General features: G+C 39.4%; 1 protein-coding gene across 3 annotated transcripts in view; it reads right to left on the bottom strand.

Moving 5' to 3' along the window:
- The window catches only part of CDC14A (cell division cycle 14A), a 169,911-nt gene that overhangs the window by 73,574 nt on the left and 71,009 nt on the right, over nucleotides 1-25,328 (bottom strand). For all 3 annotated transcript variants that reach the window (XM_040626989.1, XM_040626988.1, XM_040626990.1), the window contains 2 exons: nucleotides 8,772-8,838; nucleotides 5,479-5,541 (listed from right to left, as the gene is read on the bottom strand). In XM_040626989.1, the coding sequence (XP_040482923.1) occupies nucleotides 5,479-5,541; nucleotides 8,772-8,838 (130 nt within the window). The remainder of the gene's footprint in view (nucleotides 1-5,478; nucleotides 5,542-8,771; nucleotides 8,839-25,328) is intronic.

Consider the following 25,328-nt stretch of genomic DNA (forward strand, 5'->3'; position numbering starts at 1 on the left):
GGCTTGTGACAAAGGTCAGACATGATAACATCCGCAAGAAAATATGGATTCTAAGAGAGCAGATGATAAGAACGAAGGCTCCAACCCCACACATGAAGAGATGAAATTGCAGGGAGCCTCGGGGGGGGGGGGGGGGGGGTTGAGAAAACAGGAGGTACTTAATAAACATCTGTTCAATAAACAAACTGAAAAGTCATCAACTTGAGGCCATAAACAGTGTAATGCAGCTTCTTGACCCTCACATAACAAAAGTTTATCTGTACACCATTATTTCTGTTGGACAAAGCTTCCCACCCAGTGAAACAGAATGGAGTTGCCTGGGCAGGGACCAGAGCAGCCAGAGGCCCCAGGCCAGTCCTCAACAGCTGTGAGCTATAATCACAGGGCGCTGAGCAAATATTATCCTTTTCCACGTGCGCCTTGATGAGAGAAACAAAAGAAGGCCCTGCACTGTGACTCCTCGCTCAAGCGGGCAGTAACCCGTCGGTCCGTCACCAGGCCTGCCGTAGCCAGGGGCGACTCTAACCGCACCCATCAAGTAACCACTGGTAAAGTGGCCCCGGGTTGGCAGCTGTGAAAACAAAGTGTCAGGTCAATAACTCGGGAACTATCCTCACACTGACAATGCTACTTCACCGAAAGCACTTTTTTTTTCCTCAAAAAAGGAATGATTTGTGAGGGCAAAAAAAAAAGATAATGAAAGATGTAAAATAATCCCAAGAATGAAGTCAAAGTAATTTCTTCATTTTTGAAGTAGGCTTTATGTAAACTTCAAGCTCCATCTAATCCCCAAAAAAGTACTTAACGCAACTCCTAGCAATTACACGGGCCGAATCCTGGATGGGTAATAAATGCCAGCCACGGTGATGAGGCATCTCCACATGCTGCCCCTGAAGCTTGTTTCTTTGCCTTTCTCTCTTCCTCCCTTCTCCCGGGGACAGGATGCTGCTCTGGGAGTTTATCTATGTGTGGCCAACAAAGAGACATTATCCAAAATGGCAGCCTTCCAGTTAACCGTAGAAAGCCCCTCAGAGACATCCAAATAACAAATGAAAGACACAACCTCAAGTTCTCTTTGAGGAATAATGACTTAAAATAATGCTCACGAGCAGCACCATTAATTTTCGTCAAGGCCTTATTTGGTAAGGATGGTTCTCCAAAAAATAATTTTAAAAAGGCTGACTGAAGGCGGACTCTGTGTATGGCTGCTACTTCCGGGTCTCACAAGCAGGATATTATCCTACATGAGCAGTGACCACACAGAGGTATGTGAGGGTACGGCTCCTCACATACCCACAGGAACATAATTTGAATACTCGAGCTCTTTCATGTTCACTGCTGTTCCCGAGGGCAAAAGGTTTATTTCCACTTTTCAAAGAAACCCATGAATGGTACATTTCAAAGGAGTGGCTGCTCTCTTAGTTCTTTGAAAGTACCTTGAGAAACCTGCTGGAAAGTATGAATGTTGGACACTGATTCTTAGGAGAAGTTTTGGGACCGCCTTCCTGCAGTCACTTCATGGGACCTTCATGGCATAGCTGCCAGCGTTACAGCGGTTTGATCTGCACCAGTGTGAAGAATGCACAGTTCAACAGCTTGGTAAAGGGCCTGAAAGACCACATTTTGGAAAATACGTCTGTTCATCAATTAATGGGCCATTTTGCAAGTCCCATGAGAATTAAGCAAGAGCCTGAGATAGCTTACCCCAAGCCTTCTAAATATGACAGGGCTTTAACTCTTATGTGAATAATTAGATCAACTGAAGCAAGGCCTCATAACCTGTTCCGCTTGTCCCAGGCTTCACGTCATTCTGAGGGACCCCGGTAGTTCACGGCCAAGCCTGTCCCTGCAGAATGTGCCTCTAGCTACATGCAGCTACTGAGTGCTTGAAATGTGACTAGTCCAGGGGTTCCTGGTGGCTCAGTCGGTTAAGCATCTCATTATTAATCTCAGCTCAAACCCCATATTGGGCTCCATGCTGGGTATGGTGCCTACTTAAAAAAAAAAAAAAAAAAAAAAGTGACTGGTCCAAACTGAGATGTGCCATAGAGCACATGCTGAGATTTGAAGGCTTAATTCAAAAATAAAAATGTAAAATACTTCATTAATAATTTTTATATTGATTACATGTTGAAATGATATTTTGGGTATACTGGATTAAGTAAAATATATTAAAATGAATTTCATCATTTCATTTTACTTTTTCTAAATGTGGCTACTAGAATGTTTAAAATATCTATAATTCTCATTGTATTTCTATTGGACAACGTTGCTCTAGACCCATGAATCACAGGAGGAAAATGGATATAACCTTTTGTAGAATGAGCAATGGTTTACCTCTAGACTTTATAAAATGAGTATTTCCCATGTTCTGCTGACCTTGTCACTAACAACATTTGGCATTCTTATCATAAAACTACCCTTCAATCTCACACAGAGAGGCAGTCTCATTAATTTAGGCTTTTTCTTGAGCCAAATTATATATTAAATGTAGTTCAGTCAAGAAGCGCCTTTGAAAACCTTCATCCTGAACATTCCACACTAATCTAAGACTTACATTCTCCTAATTTGCTGTCAATGATAAAATCTTACTTTGAAAACCACAATATCTTCATTGGAATACCAGCGTTGTTGGAACACATGAAATATGTGTATCTAGCTATCCCACAAGTTCACCCAATGTCCAAACTCGCTAAAGCAGGTGAGAGAACAGTGAGAGAAATTACGACAAGAAAGGATCAGGCCCACAGATGGTTGGGAAGAGAGTGCCTTTATTTATTCATTAACTAGCATTTATAAAATGCTCACTCCCCGAAAACCGTACTTCTCTTTGTGATTTTCTTTTCCCGGGCTTTATGACAGAACGGATATATCATTCTCAGAAAGTAAGTAATCTGACAGAAAACTTTTCAAACGTTCACCAACTGCCTCCGGGTTCCCATTATTACCTGAGTTGTTGTTGTTATTGTTGTTGTTTATTCAGGTAAGGCTATGATCACATTCTTAACAGATTTTTTTAGTTGGCCGGTTGGTTGGCCAGTTGGTTGGCTGGTTGGTTTGCAAGAATGAAACTATACGGTCTGTTTCAGGTTTTTCAACAGCTTTTCCAACTACCTCTCAACATCAACATTAAAGTTTAAAAAAAAAAGATGAAGGAATAAGTAAAATGTCAACTAAGGGGGCGCCTGGGTGGCTCAGTCATTAAGCATCTGCCTTCGGCTCAGGTCATGATCCCAGGGTCCTGGAATCGAGCCCCGCATCGGGCTCCCTGCTCAGCAGGAAGCCTGCATCTCCCTCTCACACTCCCCCTGCTTGTGTTCCTTCTCTCGCTGTCTCTCTCTGTCAAATAAATAAATAAAATCTTAAAAAAAAAAAGTCAACTAAGTTTTTCTCTTTATTGTGGTATTTGTTCCTTCCCCCTCCTGAATCCCCACCCCAATATCTCCTTTAACGGATGTCCACTTTAAGAAAAGAACACAAAATTATGAATACAAAATTAGGTATAGGACCTTAAAAGGTGCCCATGCAAGTGCGGGGAGGGAGTCTCTAAAACTGAAGCTTTATTAGCTGCACAGGAAATCAGCTCTGCTCATATGATACAGATCTACATATATGGGTGAAATGGTATCTCATTATTGTTTATTAATGGAGAGGATTGTATTATGAGCACTTATCTGTATGTTTTCTTCTAAAGGATATATTATAGAAATCATTCCAAGACAAGTGGTATAGCTCAAATTCACTGTTTCACATCACCATATAACATTCATAGTGTGTGTATACTGTAGGTTATTCAACCTTCCTTATGAGTTTCTAGTTGGGATGGGGGTGGGGCTTGAGGGGGTGGATTCTTTTGCCACTACTAAAAATGCCATGATAACAACGCTTTTGTGGTTAAAAAAAAAACCTCAAGATTTTTAATAAATTGTACTAAACTTATTAATTTGAGGAGATAGAGCAGTTTTACGATGTTAAATCTTTCTATCCAAGTACTCAGTATAAATTTTTCCACTTAGTCATGCCCTATCCACAAGGAATTTCCAATCCAGTAAGAAAAATAGAGCCAAGATACAGAAAACATGGAAAGTACAAATTGTAACACATGAAATTGAGGGGAGAAAATACTCAAGGGAGTAATGATCTGTGTAGATGTGACCCACACGAAGTGGAGGAGGGGAAACATTAAAGGGGATTGGCATCTGGCAAAAAGGAAGGCCAGCCAGGGCATGGGGACACTCAGGAAGCAGGGAACACGCAGCTCCGTAGGGCTGGCATGCAGAGGGCGCATGGTGAGCAAAAGGAGACAAGGCTAGCAAGGTGGCCTGGAACCCATCCACGCTAAAATGCCAGGACAGAGGAGTTTATCCCCATTTCTGCCAGGCAATGCAGTTTGGGGACAAAAATGATGAGAGTTCTGTTCTAAGATCACTTAGTCACGTGGGTGAAAGACAGACCAACAGGAGAAAAAGGGCCAGCGCTCATTAGAGAGTGCTTCTAATAGTCCGCAAGGGAGGGCGCAACACCTGAGCCAGAGGGAAAGAAGTGAGAACAGAAAGGACACAGGAAAGATGAAACACAGCCCAAGAATTCAAATACTGGTTAGATTGGGGAGGGAAAGAGAAACATTTCTGTTCTTGAGCCCAGGTGAACTGCAGGATGGTGGTGCCATTAATACAGATGAATGAAGCAGAAGACCATGTGTGAGCGAAAGATGGTCAGTTTCTTTTCAGACGTTAAGTTTAACAGGCAAGTAGGATATCCAAACAGACATCCTGAACTACAGCCCAAAGTGGGAGGGCTATCCTCTCTTGCTAAGGGTAGTGATAACATTGCACAGGTCCTCCGGAGAACCCCAACAGATGAGCTCACTTTCCTAGAATGTTGGGCCTACTCACATTCTACAGACTTCCCATCTTCCAGAAAAGCTAACTGCTTCTTCAGCGTCTCCTTATACCGCAAGCTAGCTGAGACAGCCCCTGCCTAAACTCTGCATCACCGAACAGGCAAGACATTATTTGAAAGCTTCGTGATGTTATGGGGAAAAAATTCAGCCAACTCGTAGAACTAGGTAAATTCAGCCATATTTCAAAATAAAATTTATGCCGTCAAAAATATTACAAGGCACAAGTCCAGTTTAGTTTTAAACAGAACCTGAATTTTTAAAGTCAGAGTAACTCAGTTTCGCTATCAAACTATACTTTGAAATTATTTTTTCTTATAAACTAAATGTGCAAAGTAATTGTTAACAGAGGTTTGGTGAAAGAATATTATAGATACGACATCTTCCCAAACTAAAATTTTGGTGATTCCTGGTTCAAAGGCAATAACCAAAGCTGAAAGGACAAAACTGACACCTATAGAAAACTCCAGAATGCTTTTATTTTAGCAGCCACTCAATCTGCAATACCTGAGTGTTGGAGGACAGGGGATTTTAATTAATAAGAAATTATATATTGTAAAAAATTTAAATGTACAAACCTCATAATGTTCATATTCATCCACATCAAATGTCTCAAAGTCAAAAAATCCATGTTGTAATCCCTAGAAGCAGAATTTGAATTAGTTTTTCCACACCAAACTGGTAAGTTCTCTAGCCATTCCTACAATTCCTGCTCACAAATGATCCTCACTATTTGTGAAGGAAAAAATTTGAAACCTTTCATTTATAATGCATATCTAGAAATCTTCTAACATAGTAATTTTGCATTGAGACTTTCTCACAAGTGGGACTTAACACTTAGAAAAGCATGCAAATATGTCCCGCAAAATATATCTAGAGTCGTAATTTACATTAATTTTGCCTGTAATAAATTAATTATGCATATAAAATGGAACACACTAGCAAATGTAGAGTTAAAACCTATTGGGAACTATGCAATTAATTCATATCAAACTATGATAGGATATATACTAGTGATTAACTTTTCAGATAGAAGAAGAAAAATCAATTATTCTTAGGAGGTTTTGTTTTCTTTTTATCAATGAGATACTTAGCAAAAAGCGCCTTTTTACTTAATAGGCCCTTATTTGTTCCTAAGACTCTTTGAGAGCATTTGTTTTATGGTAAGAGTTACTGACAGAGTAAAAGTGTACTTGACTGCTCTTACAATTTAGAGGAAGAGCTGATATTTTTAACAACACAAAGAAAACATTCATTACTCCTTTTTATAACTAATGACTTAGAACTTTTAAAAACTATCCAGCTTGCTCAGATATAATATTTTGAAGAGGACAGTCTTATTTTATAAGTCATGAAGCTGTACAGATTATAATAGAAAACAAAACCACTGTTACTTTTAAAAGTTACATATTCAAGTCATTAAAAATAGAAGAAACCATTAAGCCAAGCTCCAGTGCATCTATCTGTGAAAATATGTTAGAGACCAATGTTTTCCAAAATGTAGAACACGGATCACCTGCAACAGAAGCACTTACAGTAATTTAGATTTAAAATACAGATTCCTAAACCCCATCCTAGAGCTATTGAATGTGATCCTTTGGAGTAGGATCAGCATTTTAACACGCCTTCTAGGTGATTCTTACAAATGATAAATCCCGACAACACTGGGTTAGTCGACCCCTACTATTAGAAGCAAGGCAAGTTCTGTAAATGATCTCACCTTTATACAAAGCAACTTAGTGGATCCGTATGCACCATTCCAGCGAAAGTAGTGAGAAAAATACACCTGGGACTACAACCTTCCTTCCTTTCTCTTCATTTAAAGTGTGTGTTTGTGTATGTTTCTGTGTGTAGTTCACACCCGTGTAAACTATGCTTACGATGATGCCGATACAACAAAATCAGAATAAAAAGGCAAAAATGCAACCATACCCTCTCTACACTCTTAGGAGTGGGGTACTCGTTGCCACGGCAACCGCCCAGAACACCAGGGGGGGGGAGTTCCGCAAGTGTGGAGAGGGGTAATGCGTCTCCGTTGCTTAACGACAGGTTAAACATCTGTCAGATCGTCTAAAATCTCATCTACGTTTGGGTAAAATAAACCCCAGCACTTGATGAAACAAGAAATTTACAGAAGACCTCTCCATGAACAAAGCTACACCTTTCCTCTCTCACAGGAAGGATGTCATAAATTTCTATACTCAGTTACCAAGTTACCATAACAGGCGGGGATATTCCAGTGTGAACTCTTCCTGAACTTCATAAATTTATAAAAGAGTGAGCCTGTACCAGATGGCAGAATAGGAAAAATAATAACAACAACAGTAACAATAAATAAATTACTTTTTTCCCCCCTCAGACATACTTTTTAAATGATATAATTGTGGATTACTTATTGAATAATATCTTCATAAGGGTTCTTAACTTGTGTTACTAGAAGTCTGGGCTGGTGACATTACCTGTGGGGTGAGCCAGAATATTTTGACAGTCTTTAAGTGGAAAGAAAAATATCTGAAACTATTTTAAACTTTTACAGAGTTTAAATTCATTTTTAAATGAAATATCAAAGTCAAAAACAAACATACATAAAACGCAGACTTATCATACCAATTTTCTCAACTCAAAATGTAACAAAATCAGTCTCATATTACATCAGAGAAAAGAAACTAGAACAAGAATCATGCCCATAGTGTATCTACAGTCCATAATGACCCTTGCCCATGGGCGATGCAATGTATACATTCCTGACTGATAAGTCATGGCTTTATGTTCAAGATGGAATGATGGACTTTGAACCTTCATTAGAATTTCACAGTATAGGGTGCCTGGGTGGCTCAGGTCATGATCCCAGCGTCCTGGGATCGAGCTCTGGATGGGGCTCCCCGCTCAGTGGGAAGTATGCCTCTCCCTCTGTCCCTCCCCTGCTCATGCTCTCTCTCTTTCTCTCTCTCTCAAATAAATAAATAAAATCTTTTTAAAAATTAAAAAGAAGAATTTCACAGTCTAGTGTGCATGACTTGTCAGTAAATCAATGCTTCTAGAACATGTTCTAAAAGTTCTTAAAACTATTTTATATTCACTTCTCTATTATACATATAAATAACTAGATAACTATGCCTCTAAACTGTAAAGCGCATCAAATCACCCGGAGGGGATGTTCAAACACAGACTGCAGGGCCCTGGTCCCATAATTTACTGTTTCGTCAGTCTCGGAGGAGGACTGAGAATTTGTATCTCTAGTGAGCCCCACACTTTGACAAACCATTGATTTATAGGACACCGTGAAAGGATATTAGAAAGCTCCAAATTGGTAAGGAAATGTGAGTTCAAATTAGCCCTGCTAGTAACTCCCTGTGGCCCTAAGAGTGACTTAAGCTCCCTGGGGTGGTTTCCTCAGCTATAACAATGAGATAACAGTATCCGGCCCACTTACTACTTCACCCGCGTGTAATAATATCCAGGTAGGAAACCAACATGGAAATGTTCTCTGCACACGAACAGAGGTGCGCAGTGGCTTCCTATCGCTCCCACACCAAGCTCGAGCTTGGTAAGAAAGCTGAACCGGTGACAAAGCAACGTCACAGGCACAGAGACAGACAGAAGTGAGCATCTGCCCCAGAAGAGGAATAATTTAAATGAGAAAGGGAAACCCCTTCTCCTTCAATAAGGGGTTACAGAGTTACCCCCGGACACCCCTCAATTTGCCTCACCGTCTATATTTTACAGATCAATCATTCCATCAAGAAGTGGGAAGCCTTCTGCTAACTGCCTGCCCTCTCTTCTCTCCAATGACAAACAAGGATATTGACGATATTCCTTTTTCATACTTTGAAACTTCTGTACCAACTACACCAAGGAGAATTATTATTACCTTTCTGATTCCTTGCAAACAGTCGAGGATGGTGAGATTGTAAGTGCAATTTCCAAAGGAAGCATCCCTATAAACACAAAAAGCACACAACGCTAAAAATGTACATTCAGAATATTCAAATAATAAAATACCAAAGTCAACTGTAGACTGCTTGTTTGGCTACACGGCTGTCAACGTGGTAAATTAATGTAACACATCAGATCCTACTAGTTAACTACTCTTACAGGTTAAGTGAAGCATTTCTGAAGTTGCTTTAATCCAACAGGCAGAATTCATAAGAAAAGCAGATCTAAGAGCCTCAGCTCTGACGTCAGATTGCCTTTGTTCAAATTCCAACTCTGAGAGCAAGTTATTTTACCTCTATGAGTCTTGGTTTCCCATCTGTGAAACGATGTCACTGATGGTATCTACCATTCATAGGATTGTTGCCAGATTGCATTTAATAAATGTAAAGTCCTTCATATAAGAGCCTAGCATATAGGAAGACCTACTAAATATTATGATTCTTTGTGATATTATTAACAGTGAACTGGACTGTTTGATTAAGTAAAAGATTCACAATCACTAAAGGTATTCTGACACAGGAACAACCATTCATCAGGAATACAGTAAATACAAGCATAAAAATGTAAGGAGGACAATGTAGGCAGGTCAACAGAAGCCAGCTATTACTTTCATGGACTAAATGCCACCCCTCCCATCAAACCCCCCCAAAAAAAACTACGGAAAACGCAGTCACGCTTCCAAACAATCTCCTCTCAGGATCGATGGGAGCTTCTAATGCACCATGAAGTGTTGTATCAAAAGGAGTGGGAATCTACTGCACCGAAAATTGAGTACTTCATACTTTATTTAAGTTTTTAGAGCAACTAAGCAGACTTGCTTTAGGCAACATAAAACTGAAATATCAAGTTCAGGTCAGTTAAGCAAGAACTGGCACTGAAGTGTTAACACTAGCAATGTTCCAAGGTGTCCAAGGCAAGAAACTTGACCCCAAGGCTCTGTCTCTCTGCCCAGCCCCTGTTGCTGACCCAAAGGAACAGAGCTGTCAGGCACCTGCCAATGAAAAAGTCAAATGCATCACACGAAGTCAGTCCAAGGGCAGCAATGGGGAAGGTGTTAGATGATGATGTTCCATGGGGAGAAAGTGACCTTGAGGGGCTTTAACATGTAATTAACATAAAACTGACTTTTATATCACAACCATCCAAAGTAACTTGAACCTATGGCTGCTAAGCCATGAATTAAGATGGATCTTCAACATCACTGGGTTTCAGCATCCTGACAACCTCATCTAAAAACAGTAAGTTAGCAAAGCAACTTAACAGAAACGCTTAAGTCCTGAAACTTCAAAGTTAACCTATGTAAATAGGAAGGGTTATTCTTGATACGTAAGTTTGATTTCAATAGTTCTTTTTTTAATGTCATCTGATCGCATGGGTCTGAAAACCAAAGTAGCCCCTTTTCCAAATACCTTGTAAATACATAAAGCATTTATTAAAAAGCAAATTTTAATGGACTAAACCAGAGAAAGGTGTAGCTGGGGATCCAAGATAAAATAGTAGCTTATATAAAAAATCACATATTCCTCTGTAGGCACTTGCCTCTTTGGGACAAGGGTTCAGAATCTTTTGTGTGTCATGAACCCCAGCAATTTGATGAAGACTGTGAACACCTTTTCTCAGAATAGTGTTTTTAAATACATAAAGTAAAATATATATATATAAATGAATAATAGAATACTAATTCAAATTAATCAAAATACAAAAAACTTATAATACCATCATATTTACTTATTTACTGTTTTATTAATATATAACAAGATCTAGTAGACCTAATAATGACTTAAATTTTGAAGAAGGAATGAACATAAATAATAAGATATGTGAAATACATAAGATGCATGCAAAATCAATAATGGGATATAAAAATATCTGTAATTTCTGTTCTCACAGTCATTCATATTGCTAATAATACTATAGCTTATTTCCAACATTTATAATTGAATATAATCTTATCAGTTAAAAGATTAGTGAAAACAAAGATACTTTTCTTCTCATCCAAATTCAGCAACTCTCTATCTCCAGAGGCCTTTGATTAAAAATGACTGCTTTAGTAAAGGAAAAAAAAAACAAAAAACTTCTTTGTATTTGAAAGAGTAAAACAATTGTAAGAATTAGAGAGACTCTCTCCGAAGTATATTTTCCCATGCCTAGAGTCACCTAAACAAATGTACATGTATAAATCATCAGAAAACATCCAGACCCAGTCTTTCTGACTGTCTGAAAAGTTTGGTGAGAGGATCATGACATCTCTTGTCCTATCCCAGCCACAGTTTTTCCCAGTGCCTGAAAAGAGAGCTCTGGTGACCTGGTGGTTAAATCTACAGACCTGAGAGAGGAGGACCAGTTAAACCTGCCATGGGACAGAATCGGGACACAAAGCAGTCACAGCAGGCTGGAAAGACAGGGAGAAGTTCACAGCCTGAAATTTAATAAGGGATGCAATAAAATGACGTCACATTCTCAGAATGGGGGAAAGGAGATGACACACCAAAGGAGATTATACCCATTACTCAGGGTAATTAATCCTCATGACAGCCGCGCGAAGACAACAGGTTCCCAAAGCCTGCCCCCATACCGAGCAAGAGAAATGGCTTATTAGTGGAATCCACCTCCTACTTAGTCAAAGGAGAGTAACCAAAAAAGTGAAGGGATAAAAAACGCGTTACATTCTCTGGTGGAAAAAAAAGAGAAAAAGAGAAGGGAGAGGGTTGCCCAGGTGGCTCAGTAGGTTAAGTGTCTGCCTTTGGCTCAGGTCATGATCCCAGGGTCCTGGGATCGAGCCTCGCATGAGCAGGGAGCCTGCTTCTCCCTCTGCCTCTGCTGCCCCTCCCCCTGCTTGTGCTCTCTCTCTCTCTCTCTCTCTCTCTTTCTCTCTGTATCAAATAAATAAATAAAATCTTTAAAAAACAACAACAAAAAAGAGAAGGGAGAGGTGGTAGATTGGACACATGTATCTACCAAAACCACACTAAAAAGAGAATTTTGAAAGGCTTTTTAAAAATGGAATCCAAAAACTAATGATTACTGTACAGTGACTAATATAACATAATTTAAAAGAATAAAAATAAATAAAAAATGGAATCCAACAAGTTCAGGGAGAATAAGAGAGGAGAAAATAGCATTAAATTCCAAAAACTGGAAATCAGACAGATAAGTGGCAATAAATTACAAAACCAAGAAAACTGGATATTAAGGTGCCAGTGAAAAAGTCAGAGAATCAACCCAACTAACACTAGAAACTTCTCCAAAAGCTCAGGAATTGGCGGCCCTGGGTCCTTCAGGAAGTGAGAATGAAGGAAATGACTGAAATAAGATTAAAGTCCATTTAAGAAGCAGAGAGGTTTTATTCTATAAAAGAAACATTATCTCCCATGTTATAAATCAGTTCATCCCTGCTAATTTCCCTCAACCCCCCAATATAGTCAAAACCATCTGAAAATAGAATGGTCGGCCCTGGAAGACAGCAAGATACCTGCCCCATGCAGTGTTCAAGTTTGAATCAGAGGATTGCTTCAGGATAATTTTTCACCTGCTTTGTTGTAAGAAATGGAGATCCATGTTAGGAAAACACCCTTAACCACAGAAATCCCTTGACTCTGAAACTGTATTGTTATTCAACACAACTGATGATCACTTTCTTCTCCTCATCTCTCCCCTGGGTCATTCTCAACAGAATTTAAACATTTTCAGGTCTCTACCATCTTCAAAAGAAGAAAAACCACCCCCAACTTTGTTGACTCGGTATTTCCCCTGAACTACCACCCTCCCCTTTGACCTCCCCTTTGTAATGAGACTTCTCTGAGGGATGACTTCTCTCCTGGCCTCCATTTTCCCTCCTCTCACATCTTAACCACCTCTGCTCTGTTTCCACCCTCATCCATGCCATGAACAGTTCACACTAAAGTCACCAATTACCTCCATATTGCTAAGTTGGCGGCAATGGAGATAAAATCCACAATTTAGCCTTTTTAAAGTGTACAACTTGGTGATTTCTTTCAGTATATTCACAATGCTGTGGCTTTTGGTATATTCACAATTCACATCACCACGAATTCCAGAACAGTCGTGTTCCCCAAAAAAGAAACTCTGTACCCGTTTGCAGTAACTGCTCCCTCTCCCTCCCCGCCCCTGGCAATCACTAATCTATTTTCTCTGGATCTGCTTCTTCTAAGCCCAGGGAACATTTCCCAAGCATCATTTTACTGAACTTGCCAGCAACAATTATCTCGCACCTTTGAATACTCTCTTCACTGGCTTCCTGGGTTTTTCTTCTACTTCTCCAAACACGGATCCTACCCTATCTGCTTGGCAAAGCCATCCTTCACCTCCCAATCCTTCAGAGTTAGAGCTGCTCACAGTTCAATCCCAGACTCAAATTCTTGTCACTCCGTGCTCTCTCCCTAGCCCAGGACCAGCTGGATTGCATCAGTCTCATCTGGATGGTTCCTTAAACACAGAATGCTGGGCCTCACCCAAGGTCCTGGCCCAATAGGTCTGGGGCAGGGCCTAAGAATCCCCAGGTTTCCAGAGAATATCGATGCTGCTGGTAGGAAGGGGCACATTTTGAGAACTGCCCTACACAATCTCATCCATATAAATTGCCATCGATCTGCCAAAGATCCTCAACTTCTCTTTCTAGCACAAACTCCTTAAAACTGCAAAACTGTATAGCCAACCACATACATGACCTTCCCATTTAAGTGTCTTAAGGCTTCTCACTGTGTGAGAAGACTCTGCCCCACCCGAAAACAAAAACAATAATCCGGTCCTCCAGCACTGTCTGTCTCGTAAAAGATGCGGCTTCCACAATCGCTCAAGCTGGAGCCCAGATGTCCCTCCAGCTCTCATCCCCCTTATCCTGTCGGCCACCATGCTTTGTTGCTTTTCCCTCTTCAATGCCTCTTGCCTGCACTGACTTCTCCCCTATTCCCCCACCACTTCTCAGCTGGACTCCTGCAAAAAAGCCTTCCCACATCCACGCCTTGCCTTCTTGATCAGTCTTCTCACGGCAGCCAGAGTGATATTTTTTTAAAGGTAAATTTGATCCAGGCACTTTTCACTGACTTCCATTGCTATCAATTGGAAAGTTCAAATCATCAACCAATACAAGGCCTGGTGGTATCTGACCCCGCCTGTAGTAGGCCTCGTCATATCACGCTCCCCCACAATCTGCCCATCACAAGGACTTGCCTAAGCCCCTAGGATAGGGTCTTCTGCTCTCACCACAGGACCTTTGCTCCTGCTGGCCACATGTTCTCCCATGTGCTTTTGACTAGGCTACCCTTCAGATCCCAGCTCACAGATCAAACTTTTTGGGGGATAAACCTCAATGCCACCCTGGCTGGAGCAGGTCCCCAACTTTTTTTTTATTGGACTTAACTATAGTTGATATCATATTGTGGCATGCTTATTTGACTCTGCTGCTCTCTCTAGAACAGTCTCAAAGAAGGCAGAATCTATACATTTTTTACTCACCCTAGTACCTGACATACTGCCAGGCACAAAACAGATACTGAATAAACACTTAAATTAAGTAAAGGAGCTTATCAAGTGGTATTGGACACATTTTTATTTTAACCCAGAGAGACCATGCAGGACTTTTAGAATTTAAATCACAATACTGATGTGGATAAAAGTTTTAAAGTCTCACGGTTTTTATTGCAATTATAGTTCCCAACGGTTTACTTAACTCCTGATTTGCTTTTTACTCATTTATCCACGCATTCATTCATTCATTCATTCCTACTTACTGAGCCAAATAGTTACTGAATTGAATAAGAGGGCATGTTGTAGGGGCGCCTGGGTGGCACCACGGTTAAGCGTCTGCCTTCGGCTCAGGGCGTGATCCTGGCGTTATGGGATCGAGCCCCACATCAGGCTCCTCCGCTAGGAGCCTGCTTCTTCCTCTCCCACTCCCCTGCTTGTGTTCCCTTTCTCGCTGGCTGTCTCTATCTCTGTCGAATAAATAAATAAAATCTTAAAAAAAAAAAAAAAAAAGAGGGCATGTTGTATTGTTACCTCCCCCACAAAGGACCACTGAAGTCCACAGACTTCAACTACAGGAAAAAGCATGCACCTGCCAATGCTGCCTGGGAAAACCACAGCTCCTACCTTTATCTGTCATGATGGTTTGGCCGTGCATTGCATTAACTCTCTCAAGCAGGTAGACACAAGGCTGCTCTTCATTCAGAGATAAGTTACTACTCCAACAGCTGTCTAGACACATCCAGATACAAAGTTAACCCAACCTCCTGCTTGACCATCTAAACTCCATCTATCCTGACAACTCTCTTTTTAAATGCGACATCTAGCATAATAGTCAACTGAACCATAAAGCTATTATGAAGTCATTATAAAAATCCAGTGACTATGACCTTGGGAGCAGCTGGCAGTCAATACATATTTGTTGAATGAAAAACTAAATGAACGAGTATTTGAATAGATGAAGCAGCTGGGAATTTTTTTTTTATTTTTACATTTTTGCATTTATTTTGCAGAGAAGCAAGAGAAGAAAAAATAAATTTAAGAAAACAAGAACCACCATGCACAATTAGATACAAAGAGAAAGGGCTTAATCCACTATTGTCATAGAACTTGTCTCCTATAGGCTCCCAAAAGTGATTATTGAATATTCAGGAATTTTGAGAACCCAAATCAGCATTGGTGGGTGTATTTACACCATAGAAATCAACAAATGCTTTTTACTTACACAGCCAGTTTACCAACATACCACAGCTTATAACCTGAGCATCTAGACATCACTCACAAAGAAGCAACCTTGTAAATGTGAACAATGAGGAGACGAAACCAGAGATGAAAGAATATATTCACACAAAGCAATGAGAAGGCATTTCTGGTAATGAGGTTGTTTGAAATGAAGAAAGAATGAAGAACAGAGGCACAGAGTTTAAAGTATAGAGACTACACTGAAGAATAAAAAAGAGCTGACAGTAATTGGATGAAGAAATATTAGGGACGGCTATGATCTACATACGTTTTGATTCCATGATTCTCTGTAAGTTCTCTGGATAACAAGTGGTTAGGAGGTATGCAAATACCTGCAGAGCAATGGATTGGAAAGGATCTCAAAGGTCATGAAAGCACCTTTCCAAGCACTGACCTGAGTCCCATCAACACAACTGCCACAAGAACTGCCTTCTTAAGAACCGAAAATATGTTCTTTATGTCTGCATGCCCAGAATCCAGCACAGCTGGGCACATTAATATGCTGTAGATGTTGAATGAATGAATAAATGATCATTACCTAGAGATCATTCAACTTATATCTGAACAACCCCAGTGGCTGGGAACTACTGACTTTTCAAAGCAAAAATTACATAAAACAATCTTCAATGTACAGTAACAAAAACACAATCGAGAGCATTGCTGTCCAATGGAAATGTGATGCCATCCACAAGAGAACCAAATATGTAATTTCAATTTTTTTCAAAATCATATTTAAAAAAGTAAAAAGAAACGAGTGAAATTAATGAGTAATATATTTTCTTACTCCAATATATCTGAAAAATTATCATTTCAGCATGTAATCAACATAATTATAAAGAAGATATTTTACTTTTTTATATCAAATCTTCAAAATGTTTGGACTAAACAAATTTCAAGTGCTCAGAAGCATACACAGCTAGTAGCTAGTAGCTACTGTACTGGGTAGTTCAGCTCTAGACTATATTGTATGGATACTTGGTAAGTAGACAATGCCCCAAAATACTATACATCATTATCCAAATTATACTTGACTTCCAATCTCTTAACAAATCTGTGACACCTGTGAACCAGGTGCAGGGAAAAGAAAGAGCTGAGTGCTTATAACATCTAGGACGACACGATGAAAAGGTATTTGCTGAGAATTCGTGGGAAGAACAAAGCCATCTCCCACTCAAAGAGCAAAACCAAATGGCTTCACAGGGCAGGGCCAAAAGCTAAGCAGGACCAGTACCTAACAAAAAACAGAACACAGCATCTCCCACTTTTCAGATTGAACATAAGGCTACACACTAATCACTCTGTTCATCCAAAGAAACAGATATGTAAAAATTCATCTCTAAATCATGGCTTAAATGGTCACACAAAGTCAGCAGAATATAATCTGTCAAGAACTAGCAATAATAGCACCAAATAAAAAACAGACCATACACTGTGCTCTGGGCCTTTTATCAAGATGTGACTGCCACTCACTTAACCACGCTAATTTTGCTTTACAGATAAAAATAGTAGTAAATTGGGGGTGCCTGGATGGCTCAGTCAGTTAAGGGGCCATCTCTTGATTCGGCTCAGGTCATGATTTCAGGGTTCTGGGATAGAGCCCTGCATCGGGCTCCATGCTCAGTGGGGAATCTGCTTGAGGGTTCTCTCTCTCTTCTTCTCCCTCTGCCCCTTCCCCTACTCATGCTCTCTCTCTCTCTCTCAAATAAATAAACAAATCTTTTAAAAATAATAAATAATAGCAAATTGCCTTTAGTTTAGGTACTGAAAAGACATCCCACAAGACATTCAACAAAATAACTATATTCCTTAATGTAAATTCATTAACGTAAATGTAATGTAAATTACTGTGAATACATTAATGTAAAGTAGTTTTCTAAACCACCTTTATCAACTAAGACTGGCTATCAGAAATGTACTACAAAGAGTACAAAAGTTTGGCATCAACTCTTCTATAGAAACTTGGTAACACGGATCTGGGACCATTAAAATAGGAATAACAAAAAACATCATCTGAACCAACTCTCACAACTCAAACCATTGAAGCACCGCCATGTTCCCAAAAAATAGAATAGATGTAACTCACTTCCTTACATGTATTTAGTGAGTTACAGAGACCCTGGCAGTTGTTTCTGTTCTCAGATCCTGTCTAATGGCACTTATTTGCTACTTTAACAAGAAAAATCTGACAAAGAGTCTGCTTTTCATGGTGGTCCAAGTTACTCAACATGTCCCAGCTGTTGAGAATGGATTGAACAGTTTGGAATGGATAAGCCATCTACTCCCATCTATTTTCAACACTCAGGAAACTAGCACATCCTCACTATTCAAAACTAACATAGATCTTTCTCATCACACCAAGCATTAAAAGCAAAGGTTTATTAAAGATCCATGGGGGCAGAAATAACCCCAAAAGATCAACACTGCAAAGCAGAAGGGTAGCCATCATAGGGATATATTGAAAAGCATAAAATAAATTTTGTTTCTACATTTTTGATACTCAAAAGAAAAACATGGTAAGGAAAACTGTTCCTTTGAAATATTAAGTTAATTGCTAAATAAACTTTGACAAAAATCACAATATCATATTTAAGCTCACAAATGCCTGGTTCAACATTTTCTGTGAAGAGATATATTTTATAATTACATCTAACATCTACCAGCACATGTTTACTTTGCTTTAGAAGAAAGAAGGCAGCCTAATGCCAAGTTCTAAGTGGTTGACCCCTTTGAGCCTTTGTTAAGAGACCTACAAGTTCTGACATGCCCAGATGATCTGGAGTAATTGCTTCAGAGATTTCCCATTAAGATTCTGCCACATTAAGACATAGCTCAGAAACAGGGATATCACTAGGGGTCATCCCCAAAACACAACAAACCTCTCCCTTAACACAAACAGTATGGATTCATTTTAATGACAAATGTCTTTAAAGGATTGCCAGTGGGAGGTTTGTGGGTCCTCCAGTAAGTAAGGTTTTCTGGCCTCACACCTGCTCTAAGAGAAAAGTTGTGTGTTCCTGTTCATATTAGATAAAATACCATTACTTGATAAGCCATCTACTGCCAAGGCTCTCAGGAAACAGTACAAAAACAGTTCCATAAATGGCAGCATATTATTCTAATCCCAAGAGATCTGTTTTGTTGCACACAGGTGTGGATCAGGAAATGTGTCCTTGAGTGTTTCAGAACGCTGGTGCTGCCGGATATTAACAGAAATTGGCGGAGAGTGGGAAGGGATTCAGGATGAAGTACTTTGGAAAAGTCTGAGTTAAACGAAGTTAAACAGGTTTCTTTGTTACTCGGAACCATGCAGAATCTTTAAAATGAGAATGTGTTTTCTAAACCTCCAGGATGGAGAGTTCTAAACTTAATTGTTCTTTGAATCTTTTCATTTGTTTATTTTTATTTTTATTTTGCCATGGTAGATGGTACGGAGCAATAGGTCTCAACCTTGCCAGCATACTGGAATTTTGTAGGAAGTTTTTGAAAATCCCAATACCCAAACCCAATACCCTAGACTAATTACATCAACACTTCTGGGAGTAGAACCCAGGCGCCAGTATTTTTTAAAGCCTCTCAGGCTTTTAAAAACCAAATATGAGGGGCGCCTGGGTAGCGCAGTCGTTAAAGCGTCTGCCTTCGGCTCAGGGCGTGATCCTGGCATTCCGGGATCGAGTCCCACATCGGGCTCCTCCGCTGGGAGCCTGCTTCTTCCTCTCTCACTCGCCTGCTGTGTTCCCTCTCTCGCTGGCTGTCTCTCTGTCACATAAATAAATAAAATCTTTAAAAAAAAAAAAAAAACCAAATATGAGAACCAACATAACTTTGGGAAATATTATCTATAAGTTCCAGCCTCTTCTCTAACCTAAAATAAAACAGCCACACAAAAATGCATTCCTGGACCTATCCAGGAAGAGACCTGCAAAAAACCAACACCAAAAAAGAAAAACTAAACTAACAGCTGGAGACAGAACACTCAACATCCAACCAGCTTGATTCCATTGGGTGTCAGCACAGCACCCTACCTCAACCTCACCTCTGCACCTAGTCATTATTTCTCAAATCATGCTTTCTGTATTTGTCTTCAAAACTGGGAGCCTGGATGTTATTTACTGTCTGCATAGTTTTATTCTCCATTTTATATTATAGGTCATAGAAAAGTTGACTTCAGCAGATTAATGAACCACCATCAATACCAAAAAAACCTTACCAAGTTGACACACATAGACCCATAAACAAAGAAGTAAGTTTTATAAAATGAATTTAAAAGCACAAAGAGGGCGCCTGGGTGGCTCAGTCGCTCAAGCGTCTGCCTTCGGCTCAGGTCATGATCTTAGGGTCCTGGGATCCTGGGATCCAGTCTCACATCAGGCTCCCTACTTAGCGGGGAGCTTGCTTCTCCCTCTCCCTCTGCTCCCCCCCCCCCCGTTTGTGTTCACCCACGCTAAAGCGCACTCTCTCTCTAATAAATACAGTTCTTGAAAAAAAAAAAGTACAAAAGAAATCAAAAAGAAGAGTTGTGCAATTCTCCATGTTTTACGAGGCTGAGAGTTTTCACCAACACTGTTTTATGAATGTCAGAGAATGTAGATTTGAAAACCATGTCCGCTGACTGCCAGGAAAACAATCTGAGAATTCCACTAAGAGTTGGTAGTCTCATGAGACCTTAGACAAGCACAATTAATATGAGTTCATAGAACAACTGGTCAATAGTATAGACTATAAATTTGGTAATACGCTGAAAGGAAAAGTACCTAAATAAAGATTCATGCTAGGCTTGCCAATTCAAACTCTGCTGACTCTGACCCCAGAACTGAACGGCCTCTTGTTCCCTTGAAGGCTAACTGCCAAGCCAACACTAAAGATGGACGGACTCAAAGAATTGAATTAGGTGAAAAATACCCTTTCCCCTAGTTTTCAGCTAAAGTCACTCCTTCTTTTTTATAAAGATTTACTTATTTGACAAGAGAGAGCATGAGCGGGGGGAGAGGCAGATGGAGAGGGAGAGGCAGACTCCCCGCTGAGCAGGGAGCCCAATGTGGGGCTTGATCCCAGGACCCTGGGATCATGACCTGAGCTGAAGGCAGACACTTAACAGATTGAGCCACCCAGGCACCCCTAGCTAAAGTCACTCTTGACATACACATTGGCTATCCTCATTATAGGCAAAAGTACATTTTTGGACACAACTACGTTACAATTAAATGGAATTAAATTCCATTAACTTACTGGAACTAATACTGACTTACAAACAGTAACATCACAACAAACACTCCTTGAGTGTCACACCAAGCCAGAAATTCAACTATCTCTAAAGTCTACTATAATTAATGTAATCAAGAACAAGCAGTAAATTGGGGAATTGGGTGAAGGTGGTCAAAAGGTAGAAATTTGCAGTTATAAAATAAATACTGAGGATGTCGTGTACAACAGGATGATTACAGTTAACACTGCTGTATGGTAGATTTGAAAGTTGCTAAGAGAATAGATCCTAAAAGTTCTCATAAAAGGGCAAAAAAATTTTTTGTAACCATATGAGGTGATGAGCGTTAACTAAATCGATTGTGATAATCATTTCACAACATATGTATATCAAGTCCTTACGCTGTACACGTTAAACTTAAAAGTATTTTGATGTCAATTACATCTTAATGTAAAGATTTTATTTATTTATTTGAGAGAGAGAAAGAAAGGACAAGAGAGGAGAGGATCAGAGGGAGAAGCAGACTCCCCGCTGAGCAGGGAGCCTGATGCGGGACTCGATCCTGGGACTCCGGGATCATGACCTGAGCCAAAGGCAGACACTTAACTGACTGAGCCACCCAGGTGCTCCAAGACATTTATTTTAATTGTGTATGTGGCAAATGTAAGGGGGCCTGAACAAAATGCAATACACAAAATATAACAGAGAATTACAGGCAAAGGACCTGCCAAGCCTCTCTAGAAAAATAAGGAAAGGCTTTACAGAAGAGACTGTTCAGATAAGTTTTTGTTAAATGAATAAATCTTGAAGAACAATGTTTTTTAGACTCACAGTAGCCTTAAAATCCCTTTATTAGAAAGACACCAAGAATCTAGAGAACAAATGGAAACAAGCATTTCGGTGAAGAAGGTGCATAAAGACACGGAGCACACTTGGAGAAGCCTTCAAACTGGTCTTCATTTTTTAAAAACTTCAACAATAAAATGATTACACTTAAATGGAAGTCCCTTTAAGGCTTCTTTTTTTTTTTAAATAAAAGTGTTACTGCAATAGCATATTAAAGAGAAATCTAGATAATGAAGATAAAAGTATAACAACAAATGACGTAAAAAACCTACTGGATGACAGAATTCAGATTACGAATAAAGGCCAAGGCACTGATGGCTGACCAGAACTGTAAGATGATTCTTGTTAATATTACATTAGCCTTAGTTGGTCTGGGCTAGAGACCAAAATCAACTCACATCCTACCCTAGCATTAGGAAAAAAGTAAGTTTCCTTAGTCAAAATCCAGAAAACCAGTACTATTCCTTCAGCTACGTTTTTTACTAAATTTTTAAATACACCACTGTGTGGAATTTTCTGCTTGAAACGTATGATTTAGGAAGAGTCTGGATTTAGAAACATAGCTTAATGTAAACACAACCCTTGATGCCTCGGGTTATCAGAAAGATAAAACTTAGAGTTACATTCAAGTTACATTCAAATTTTTAGTAGGAAATAGGTGCCTAAACCAAGGAACAAATGCCTCATCTTTCCATTAAGCATTCTTTTTTCATATAATGAGTACCTTTATGCAAACAGATCACTAAAAATCCCTTCACGTCTAACCACAACACTATAATTTTCTCTATAGTAGTGTCTCAGTTTCTTTCTTCTAAAATACATTTCAGACCACGTGAATGAAAGCTACAACTGAAAAGACAGGAAACAACCTAAATGTCTGTCAGACTGGTTACATGCGTTCTTGTACATTATACAGAAATAATACAGAATGGAGAAGAAAGCTGTGCATTGATATGAAAAGATATCCAACGCCAGTTAAGTGAAAAAAATCAAGGTATAGAATAGTATATGCAGTGTGCTACCTTTTGTGATAAAAATGAAAAATAAGAATATATATGCTAGCCATTAAAAAAGAATGAAATCTTGCCATTTGCAACTACATGGATGGATATGGAGGGTATAATGCTAAGTGAAATAAGTCAGTCAGCGAAAAACAAATATCACACGATTTCACTCATACATGGATTTTAAGAAATAAAACAAACAAAGAAAAAAAGAGACAAAAAAGCAGACTTAACTGCAGAGAACAAACTGATGTTTCCAGAGAGGAGGTGGAGGGGAATGGGTGAAATAGATGAAAAGGCTTACGAGTACACTTACAGCAATGAGCGCTGAGTACTGTATAGAACTGCTAAATCGCTATATTGTACACCTGAAACTAACATAACACTCTACGTTAATTCTACTGGAAGTTTTTTAAATGTACGTATATCTTTATTAGCTTATATGTGCATAAAGAAACTCTAGAAGGATATGGAAGAAACAAATACCAGAAGTTATCCACAAAAAATTAGAGAGATAAGATCAAGATAAGATCAAGGGTGGGAGAGAGAGTTTTCACTGTAAACCTTATATACTTTTTAAATTTCTGAACCATGTTAATATATTTATATTTTCAAATATTTAAATAAAAACAATTTGGAAAAATAAGCTACAATTGTAATAATTATTGCTTAATTCTATGTTAAGTAGTAATAATTTTCTTCCTGTCTTTTCTTCCATTCTGATGTTAATTAGTCAAAAATTCTAGTTCTCAGGAAACAATTAATTACCTAGCACATATAAGCTAAACATATAATTATACTTAAAGGAAGAATTTATTCTTTCATCCTCCTTCAATATCTTCACCTAAATTGACAATTAAAGATAGCAAGGGTCATCTAGCTAGTGAAACAGAAATACATCACCTTTGACTTCTGATAGTCACCAGCATAAAAATTAATACACATTTTCCACTTAAAGTTTTTAAATAGCTACATTGTCCAGAGGGCCTACTGACTGGCATTATAATTTTACAAATATTACAGCATTATAATTTCCAGGTGCATGTGTTATTTTTCAAAATAACAACAAAAAAATTGCAAACATATTTCCGATTTAGCAAACAAACTGAATGGGCCCTCACAGTCCCTAGGAAAATTGCCTTAGTAATCCCTGTGCAGACACGACCCTCTCTCACCACAGACACTGTGCTTCTCCCACACACAACTTCTGAGGTCACCTCAGAAACCTCACAACTCCAAGGTTTTCCATAGTGCATACCTGTGCCTAATTTGTCCCCCTCCATTCTCCAAACCCTTATCTATCTTTAAAAGTTCAGCTTAGGGGCACTTGGGTGGCTTAGTCGGTTAAGCATCTGCCTTTGGCTCAGATGATGATCTCCCAGTCCTGGAACGGAGCCCCCCCTGGGGCCCCCTGGTCAGCCGGGTGTCTGCTTCTCCCTCTCCCTCTGCCCCTGCTTGTGGCTCTCTCGCACCCACTCTCTCAAATAAATAAAATCTTTTTTTTTAATTTAACTTTTCTTTTTTCAAAGAATTTATTTATTTATTTATTTGATGAAGAGAGAGACAGCCAGCAAGAGAGGGAACACAAGCAGGGGGAGTGGGAGAGGAAGAAGCAGGCTCCCAGCGTATGAGCCTGATGCGGGGCTCGATCCCAGAATGCCGGGAGCACACTCTAAGCCAAAGGCAGATGCTTAACAACTGAGCCACCCAGGCGCCCCTCAAATAAATAAAATCTTTAAAATAAAAAATAATAAATGGGGGCACCCGGGTGGCACAGCGGTTAAGCGTCTGCCTTCGGCTCAGGGCGTGATCCCGGCGTTGTGGGATCGAGCCCCACATCAGGCTCCTCCGCTATGAGCCTGCTTCTTCCACTCCCACTCCCCCTGCTTGTGCTCCCTCTCTCGCTGGCTGTCTCTATCCTGTTGATTAAATAAATAAAATCTTTAAAAAAAAATAAAAATAAAAATAATAAATAATAAATAAATAAAAGCTCAACTTAAATGAGTCTGATACTTTCCCACATCTCTGTTAGAATTAATTTTATCCTCTATTTTTATATAACTATTTTACAGTTAACTAATGTGCTTAGAGATCTGCCTGCCCCAACTAGAAGGTGTGATCATTAGAAGAAATACTTCCGATTCATATTTATATCCATGTGGAAAATCCTTATTTCTTATTAATAATAGTAATAGTACTAACAACATAGAGAAAAACAAAAGCCAGCTTTTTTTATGTGCCAGGCGTAATGATAAATGTATTACTTCATTTAATTTCCAGGACGGCCTGAAGCCATTTTACAGGAAAGGAAATGTAGGCTCAGAGAGGAGCAGGAACTTGCTCAAGTTGCTTATCTTTTGCACAGGTAGCAAAAAGCAGAATGAGCCTTCAAGCCCAGTGTCTCTGCCTCCAAGGCATATATTCTTAACCATTATGCTTGGAACTTAGTAGAGTGATTAATATTTTCATTATTACCAAAATGGGCTGAGTGTTGGTGTCCCCCCAAAATGCACATGTTGAAATCTTAACCCCCTAGTTGATGTTATTAGAGGAGCTGGAACCTTTAGGAGGTGATTAGGTCACGAGGGTGAGGCCCTCGAGAATGGGATTAGTGCCCTTATAAAAGGCACCCAATGAGGCACCTGGGTGGCTCAGTCAGTTAAGCATCTGACTTTGGCTCAGTTCATGTGTTCAGAGTCCTGGGATCGAGCCCCAT

The sequence above is a fragment of the Ursus maritimus genome, unplaced genomic scaffold (assembly GCF_017311325.1).
Source record: "Ursus maritimus isolate PB19 unplaced genomic scaffold, ASM1731132v1 scaffold_12, whole genome shotgun sequence".
Taxonomy (NCBI): Eukaryota; Metazoa; Chordata; class Mammalia; order Carnivora; family Ursidae; genus Ursus; species Ursus maritimus.